Below are 9,630 nucleotides of genomic sequence, written 5' to 3'. Positions count from 1 at the left end.
GTGGCCGTCAAGGACGTAAGATTTGGAACGTTGAGAACATTACCGAAAATTAATAATAACGAGTATGGATACATGTAGTGAATTTATTGGTATGGTACGAATACATATAACAAATTAGTTGAGTCATCTGAGTACTGGTACGGCCGTACGGGTATAGATACATGTACGTGACATGTTTAAAATTCGCTAAATTAGGATTGATCTTGGTAATACCATAACCAAAACATAAAGCCAAATCCAAAAGTAAAATTAATAACCATAATTTCAAAGTAAGCCATAATGATTGATTCTGTAATTCGATGTTATAACTGATATAATGATAGGTTCAATACTTTGTGAATTGTAATATGTTCGTTGATGATTATTTATATAGTTGGAGGTGTTTTTTAGATATTAAATAAGGAGAGTCTTAATAAAATCTAGACGTATTCTAAATTGGTACAAAATACCTACACATACCCAATTACACATGTACCGAATAGGCTAAATGCTTTCGTCATTATTTTGGTATAGAAATGAGCAAAGTCGGTGTTGGTATCGGTTGACCGGTACTGATACAGTACGAGACCGGTATTTCATGAATTTTTACCTTTAATATCGGTACTGTCCCGGTACCAAGAATTCGCGATTTTCGGGACCAGGACCGGTCGGTACCGGCACGGTCCCGATCTTATCCCTATTTTGGTATCGTGTAGAGAAGCTCGGGTTAGGGTTTGTGTGAATATGTGGAAAGTGCTGAATTGAAGAAGAAGAAAATCGTAGGTTGTATTTTTTGGTTATATAAAGGATTTTATTACATGGAAGTTTATGTAAATGATTTTGAGTCAAATCAAATCTGTATATTTTTATTTGGAGATAATTCCTATTTGCATTCATGTGGTTATAAGACGGGGGCATATTGCGACCTCAAAAGTTAAAATGACGTTGTTGCTTCCCTATACTTTAAAAGCAGGCAAAGAGGTTTCCCTTGTCAATGCCATCTATTTTTTCATCCACTAAGTAGTCAATTGATCTACTAAGCCCTTTGACCTTCAATATTAAACCCCCCCCCAACAATCCTCATCTTCGATTAACCCTCCACACTCCATCTTTGGAGCCCTAATGTCTCAATCTTTGACGCAATCGAGGTCACACACATACGATCGATCAGAATTGAGATGCTCTTGTGGTGCAAGGACATGCTATCAAATTTATTTATAAGGAGGACAAAGCCTTATTTATAAGGGGTGGATACCTTCCCATTATAGCACGTTTTGGGTGCTTTACAGTAGTGGATGAGAGGATAACGTCACAGTTAACCGTGCTTAAGTAGGAGTAGTAACATGATGAGTGACCTTCTCTGAAGTCTCTCAATTTGAGCAACCAAAAGCAAATCCGTGAGGCGATGGCGGTTCGTCCCAACCAAACTAACACTGTTATAATGCAGCGGTAGTTGAGCTGTTACACAAATCATTAAATTTGGACAATGTTTCTTGTCCCCCAATTCATTAATTTTGGACATTTATTTCCATCCCACACATTTTAAGATCAAATGCAAAACAGAAAAATAAACTCGCAACCCAACCGAATTCATGCGTAAATCTGTAAACGAACATTCCCATAACTGAAAAACCAAAATTTCGTTTGGAATACAAAATCAACCCATATCGACTCATGCACGCCCCCTAAATTAACCTAAATAATCATTTTATCCATATACTTGAAAAAAAAACAACAAAAGACGAACAAAAGTTTATACATACCAAACCCCATCCTCTTATCATAATTCGATGATCATTACATAAAATCCTAAACAGTTTTGAATTCAGCAAGTTTTATGTGACTATATGCTTAATTAATGTATTCAATAAAGTTATATGAAATTGGATTCGCGAGCCTAGTCAAACTTAATACATAAAGTTTGGGCTCTTTTAACATTAGCTTTATTCAAGCTTTAACGAGTCGATCTCGACTAGCTCACAAGTTTCTCGACTCGTTTACATCCCTAGCCGCAAAGCAGTACAGTATTGTCAAGCAAACAGAGAAAAATGTATTCCTAAGTTTATACAATTTTTAGGTACATTTTAGTTACACTTTTCAATAAATGAGTGGAAATACATGATTTCTTTGATTTTCATTTTCTAATTGTTGGCATTTTATGAGTCATTGACTCATAATCTCACAAATTCTTTTACTCTTTATATATATAAAAACTAACTACTTACTAATCCCACAGAATCATCATGATATAGATAAACAAAAAAGTGAAAAACACTGCAAGTATTAATAGAATATCATGCAGCTAGAGACTACACATACCATGGACCAGAGGATTAATTAACAGTTAACACAAAACAAAATCCACTTTAAAAATACAATTATTATGAGAAACAGGTCTATTTTACTCTTCCCTTAGGTGTTTATTTCAACCGTATTCAACGCAAATTTAGTACGGCTCTACCGGCTTCCTGAAGTTGGCTCCAGCATAAACTGCTTCTGACCCGAGTTCTTCTTCAATTCGCAAGAGCTGAACACAAATTGATTTAGTCAAAGTCAAATGTAATTATGTATATATATATAAAACTACATGTGTAAATGAGCCAAGCCCAGCGGAGCCTGACCTCAGTTAGCCTCGAGCTCGGCTTGTTTTATATTAAGAGGGCTTGAGCACGAACTTGACTCGTTTATATTTATTAATTATTTTGTTATTTTTATTTATATACTTTTATAATTAATTACACACACACACACATATATATTCATAATTATAATTTCGTATATAATACAATATATATTATTTATTAATTTTTATCATATGCTTATATATAATAATACTTAATATATAGATATATAATAAAAATTATACAAATAAAAGACACTTGTTTAAGCTCGCGAACCGGCTCGAGCTCGATTAGCTTGTTTATTAAATGAACCTTAACAAAAACTCGTTTAAGCTCAGCTCGATTTGAGTTTTTAACAAGCCAAACTTGAGTAGCTCAAGAGCAGCTCGGCACACTTACTGTTTACACCCTTATATAAAACCGACCTGGTTGTACTTGGCAAGACGTTCTGATCTGCATGGGGCTCCAGTCTTGATTTGGCCCTGATAAGTGAATTATTTTATATAATTACATCTATATTTATATGTATGTATCATGTTATGTATGCGCACGTATCAAAATGATTACCGTAGCTAAACCAACAGATAGATCAGCAATGAAGGTGTCTTCTGTTTCTCCACTGTAAAAGCATATATAATTATTTATAAATAAATAAAAAAATGAAGCTAGAAAATAATCTGTAAAAGCATATAAAATTATTTATTTATATACCTGCGATGACTGGCCATTACACCCCAACCAGCATGCTTTGACATTTTCACAGCTTCAATGCTCTCAGTTACAGATCCAATTTGGTTAACCTATGATTACAAAACAATATGAGAAAATATCAAAATAATAACCCAAAAATAATTTAATAAATTAAAATTATACCTTGAGGAGAAGGGCGTTGCATGTCTTCTCACTAATCGCCTTTTGAACTCTCTGAAATCACAATTTAAATATCCAACAAATATTTTGATCAAACGGTCAAAGTGTATACAAACTTGAAAAATACCATATATATATACCCATGCAAAAATAGAAATATCATATATGCCTTAATAAAAGTAGTTAAAATATCAAGGGGAAAGTGAATACTGTGCTGTCACGCGTATAAGCTTAGACGGAAAACCCCTCAAAACTACGTAGTTTTGATTAAAACATTCCAAAAATCCTAAAGTAATTTATTCCTTGATTTCTGCCATCGATAACGTCAATCTTCAAAGAGTTTGTTAAAGATTTTTATTATCCTCAAAGAGTTTATCAAATATATCCAACTCATTAAAATTAAAAACAACTTCATAAATGACCATTTTAACCTTATTTTATATAACTTTGAAATTTTGATAGAACCCGGAAATTATAATATGAGATTGATAGGTTAATCCAATTCGAGAAGGATCAGGTCCCCAATTTAGCCGATTTGAGATAGTGTTTAAATAAAACATAGTGTTTAAACAGGTATAATGGAAAGGGGTAGAATGGTCACTAAGTATAAATATATTAAAGTTGGGTATATGTGATATTTTTAGTTTTGGTTGGATATATATGAAACTTTTCAAACTGTAAGGATATATATGAAATCGATCTTATAATGTAAAACGATAAAACTAACCGTTGGATTAGTGACCAAAAGATCATCACCAACAATCTGCACTTTATCACCACATTCTGCAGTCATCTTGCCATAATGTTCCCAATCATCTTGGTCAAACGGGTCTTCAATCGACACGATAGGGTACTCGCTCACAAATGATTTATAAAGATCTTTTAGCTGCACTCCTGAAATTTTTTGAGACCCATTGTTGTTCTGCATAGAGGTATCAATGAAACAAACATTCATCCACTATTAAATAAAATATATGTATGAGAAACACACCTCTTCTTTGAAGTTTAAATCATAGGTCTTGTCTTTTCCATAGAATTCAGATGCAGCAACATCCATTCCAATCACAACCTACAAACGGGTCAAAATTGGTGATATATATGTGCAGGACAAAACAGGCGGGCTGGGTCGACCCGATACACGTTATGCAGTAAATATGACTATTTATTTTGGATAAAACCATTAAAAAGATTGTATGCATAAAAAGTACACTTTGGCCGAGTTCAACCCGTTTGACGTGTTACCTTTTGCATAATATCATCCATCCAAACACTTTAATGCAAACAAGTGATATTAACATTTTAACTTTTAAAGTATTCACCTTTCCTGTGTAACCAGCTTGAGAAATGGCTGTTTTGAGCAACTCAAGGCCCTCCTTGTTTTCCTAAAGTTCAAAAAACCAATATCATATTAAAAGGTAATCAAGAAACTTAAACTAAATGGCAAGATGATATATAACAATTTGTAACCATGATTACCTGAATATTAGGTGCAAAGCCACCTTCATCACCAACATTTGTTGCATCCTGGCCATACTTCTTCTTAATAACCGACTGCAAACGCGTGTATACGATTAGCAATCACAAGCCAATGTGCAGAATAAAAATTTATAATTGGATTCAAGAAATATGTTTCAACTGTTGAACCAACCTTTAAATTGTGATATACTTCTACACCCATCTTCATGGCTTCCTTAAAACTTGAAGCACCAACAGGAAGAATCATGAATTCCTAAAAAAAGTGACTTTTTTTCAACAAACATTCGGTATATCACAAAGACCATATGTATTCAAGATGTATACCTAGGCTTGTAAATGGCTGTTTAACTTTAAGTGAATAAACCAACACGGACATATAAACAGACAGATTTTCTTCTTCAATGTTCGTTTGTTTAGAAAATGAGCATGCTCGTTTACGTTCGTTCGTTGACATTATAAACGAACAGTTCACAAACATAAAGGAACGAACAGTTTACGAACATAAATGAACCAATTAAAAGTAACTGTGAATATCCAAATTAAAGTTTAAAAGACAACTATCCTCGCATCCAAATGATTGTTCCTAAAATTCGGTTTAGCAGTTCTAAAATATGAAAAATCAGTTTGGTTTGAAATTAAATTAAATCAGTAACAAATAATTTGCATGAGCATTTAAACAAACGGTAAATGAAGAATATAAATAAACGGATATATACAGATGTAAATGAACGGATGTAAACAACGAACATAAACGAATGTGCACGAACGTAAATGAACGATCGCGATACGTGTGCATGTTTGTTCGTTTAGTTAAATGAACAATAATAGTTGTTCATGTTCATTCAATTGCTAAAAAAACGAACAAAAACGAACTTTTCGCCGAACAGTACATGAATGGCTCACTGAACGTTCAGTTCGTTTACAGGCCTATGTATACCTGCATAGCAAGCTTGTTTCCAGCATGTGATCCACCATTGATAACATTGAATGCTGGCACCGGTAATACTAGTTTCTTGTTGCCAGCCAAGTTTGCAATATGCTGCACAAAGCCACAAAGTTTCCAATTCAAAACATATCAATTTGCTTCAAAATAAAATGAGCAGAAAGATTAAATATATAGATTCACCTTGTAAAGTGGAATATTTTTTACACTAGCTCCTGCTTTGCAGATTGCGAGCGACACTGCCAAAATTGCATTTGCTCCAAGCTAAACAATGTATGATTAATGTCAAATTTTGTGCAAGAATTCAGAAAAGATATTAGGCTTTTAAACAAGCTGAACGAACATGAACAAGCATGTTCATTCGTTAAAGTCTAACCAAACAAACGATAGAACATGAACATTTAAGCGAACCAAACGGAAGATGTTCATGTTTGTTTGTGTTCGTTCGTTTAGAAAACGAATGTGTTTGTGTTTATGTTTGTTTGTTAACAGTATAAACGAACGGACATAACTGAACATAGATGAATGAACATAACACAATTGAGCTAAAACGAATTAAAAGTAAATGTGAATAACAATGTTTTGGCCTAAAAAGTAATTAAAACAAGACTAAATTCTAACAAGTGTAAAAAGCCAAATTAATATATTAATGAACGCACGAGACATGTGTTCATATTCATTCGTTAAACTAAATGAATAAAATTGTCTGTACATGTTCAACATAACTGAAGTTCCCGCCAATGGTTCGCTCGTTTACTGGCCTAAAAGAAATCGATTTAACATTTGGAACAATACCTTTTGCTTGCACGAACCCCACTCGTTTTTAGTTCCATCGAGTTCTTGAACCATGTAATTATCAATACCAGTTTGATCAGTTGGGTCCTGTAACATTAACATACATTCCAATCATTATTAATATATTATATGATCCAAAACACCATTTTTATGGTTTTTAAATCCGAAAATAACAGTATTCAGATTGATATTAAAGGATAAGAGCGATGAAACAAACCTTGCCTGCGATAGCAGGGCCAATAACAGTGTTCACGTTGGAAACCGCCTAATCATAGAATGTAAAATAAAATTTATTCAGCATCATGATGTGTCTAGTAGATAGATAAAAAGACATTAATCCAAACTGTTAACTCACCTTGGAGACACCTTTTCCCAAGTAATCTGAGCCTCCATCTCTTAATTCAAGTGCTTCATAGACACCTACAAGACAAGAATTACATGCATATCTTATTATGATGTCAAAAATTCTAGCCAAATACTATAGTTGCTTACAAATTACAAATTAAATGTATGAATACTGCAATCTATATAATGAAGGGATATAAATGATCCAAGCCGCTTGTGAGCTACTCGAGATCGGTTCGTTAAAAGCTCAAGTCCGGCTCATTCTTAAACGAGCTCAAGCATAATAATAAACTTTTTAAATGAATGAACTCGGGCTTGAGTAAGCCTGTGAGCCTAAACAAGCATACTTTTTCTATATTTTTATCTAATATAGTAAATATATTTTTTAATAATAATAATAATAATAATAATAATAATTTTCATATATAAAATTATGATAAAATTACTAAATAATGTATATAATTTTATAAAAAAAGCTATAATTATAAATATATAAAAAGATAAAAGTATACATAAATAAACTAATGAATAATAAACGAGGCAAGCATGGCTCGAGCTCGGCTCCGCTTGGCTCATTTTCACCCCTAAACATTATTTATCACAAGGATTCCCCTAAGCAATCCATCCATCCTTCACTCATCCTCACATATTACACATCAGAACCATTATGTATTTATATATTTTTAGAAGTTTATAAAAACTCTCTAAAAATATTGCAAAATTTATAAAGCTTACAGTTCTTTTTAAAAGCTCACAATTTCTTAAAAGAAAATTACAAAATATATTAATATACAAAATCTTATAAATATATACAAACATTTTGCAAATTTCAAAAAAACTAAAAATATCAAATTAATTTCAATTTCACAAAATCTAATAAAAAAAACTGAAAGGGCCCCACATTTCGCGTATGTTGGCCTCCCCACGAACCAGTGGCGAAGCTTGCACTTTTATATAGGGGGCTGAAAGTCACGAGCCCGAGGTATTCTTTAACAGTTTGTTTCGTGAGAGAAATAGAACTTACCGGTGGATGCACCACTAGGAACAGCTGCACGGGCCCATGTACCATTTGCAAGAATTACATCAACCTGTATCAAACCAAAATTAACATCCAGATTTCAGGAAAACAGTTTATTCGGTTTCAGCCGAACTGAAACAAAAACCGATGGTTTGGTTTACGTTTTTTAAAAATCGAACTTACAAATCGGTTTTGGTTTTGCATGTTATTAAAACCGAAGATCTAAGCAAACCGAATTTCTAGATTTTCATTTTTTTTATTATTTTAAGTAATTTAGAATAATTTAATAAATATGTAACTCAAATATCTTAGGCCAAATGCATAATAATTAATTAGTTATCAATTAGTAAAATGATTTAGGTCTAACCATTTTTTTTGGGCCAATAATTTTTCAATATAAAATGACAAAACCGAAAAAAAAAACCGTAACGGAACGGTTTCAAAAGTTCAAAAACCAAAGTTTCGTTTTTTTGGTTCAATTTTAGCTCAAAACGACCCAACCGAACCATGCACACCCCCTAGGCCCTATCACCTACTAACGCTAGACGGATTGTAGATGTCTATTGATCTAAATTCGAAAGAACAACGTCGAAATGCGAGTGAGCCATCAAATGAATCTACGGAAAACAAACAAACAAACAAACCTCGACGGTAGGATTGCCTCTGCTATCGAAGATTTGACGTGCCATTACTGATTTGATAGTGGCCATTATGCTTCTTTGTTGAGATTGAGATGCAGAGATTGATTAGAAGTGAGAAATGTGAGTGAGGGAATAAGAGGCATGCAATGCATGTATTTGTAGTTGTTTTGAGGTATTTATAGCCTTCCGGTTTTAGTGATGAAAAAGTCTTTTTAGCAAGTTGTAAATTTATATTATTATTATTAATACTATTAATATCAAATTAATAATAGTAACTTAAATATATAAAACCAATTGTAACTTTTAGTGGAATACATATTCTAATCATATATTTAGATGCATGCGAATTGTGATAGGTAAAATAATGGTATCATGTTATGTAAGTTTAATAACTTATCAATTCAATATTTAGTTGCTATAGTAATAATTAGTATTATACAAATAAATCGATATAATAAATTACTCTAAACTATATATTAAAATAGTATTTTGGGTGATGAAAGAAGCCACTCTTGAAATGTTAGTTGGGATATGAATTCATTGGCATGATTAAACTCAACAACAAACAATGGTTTACTTAAAACAATTAAACAAATGTAACGACCACAAAATTATGTAAGCAAAATTGTGGCATGGGTCGGTGCATATTTGAGTGTTTGCCTTTTTTTTTTTTTATGTAAAATATATTTACGGCAGTTGGGAGATCATTTTGTATTGTAACAAAAGTAAAATACAGTAAACAATTTATTTTAAAAAAACTTTAAAGGTTTGAGTACTAATTATATATTATATGGTTGGAGAAAAGTGAAGACAGGTGTAATTGCAATTTCCTTAAATCTGAGCCTTAGAAAGAACCTAATATAGCAGTTTTAAGCAGTTTTCATGGTGGTTACCATTTATCTCATATTCGCCACGAATCCGTCACCACCACGACACTACAAA

The 9,630-nt window shown here is 32.5% G+C and overlaps 1 protein-coding gene across 1 annotated transcript; it reads right to left on the bottom strand.

Moving 5' to 3' along the window:
- Positions 1-2,276: 2,276 nt before the first annotated feature.
- On the bottom strand, positions 2,277-9,016 carry LOC143533797 (enolase-like). The gene is made up of 17 exons (XM_077028460.1): positions 8,692-9,016; positions 8,054-8,117; positions 7,040-7,104; positions 6,902-6,949; positions 6,685-6,771; positions 6,073-6,153; positions 5,884-5,985; positions 5,119-5,199; positions 4,947-5,021; positions 4,790-4,852; positions 4,462-4,539; positions 4,198-4,392; positions 3,474-3,524; positions 3,312-3,400; positions 3,168-3,219; positions 3,026-3,082; positions 2,277-2,506 (listed from the first exon to the last, which is right to left on the bottom strand). Exons 1-17 carry the CDS (start codon positions 8,755-8,757, stop codon positions 2,426-2,428), a joined length of 1,335 nt encoding a protein of 444 aa, XP_076884575.1. The 5' UTR covers positions 8,758-9,016; the 3' UTR covers positions 2,277-2,425.
- Positions 9,017-9,630: the final 614 nt, after the last annotated feature.

This window comes from Bidens hawaiensis, unplaced genomic scaffold (assembly GCF_021521415.1).
Source record: "Bidens hawaiensis isolate Kalapana, Puna unplaced genomic scaffold, B.hawaiensis_p1.1 tig00009917_1, whole genome shotgun sequence".
Classification (NCBI taxonomy): domain Eukaryota; kingdom Viridiplantae; phylum Streptophyta; class Magnoliopsida; order Asterales; family Asteraceae; genus Bidens; species Bidens hawaiensis.
The sequence above is the reverse complement of the archived record's forward strand: the minus strand, read 5'-3'. Positions and strand labels throughout refer to the sequence as shown.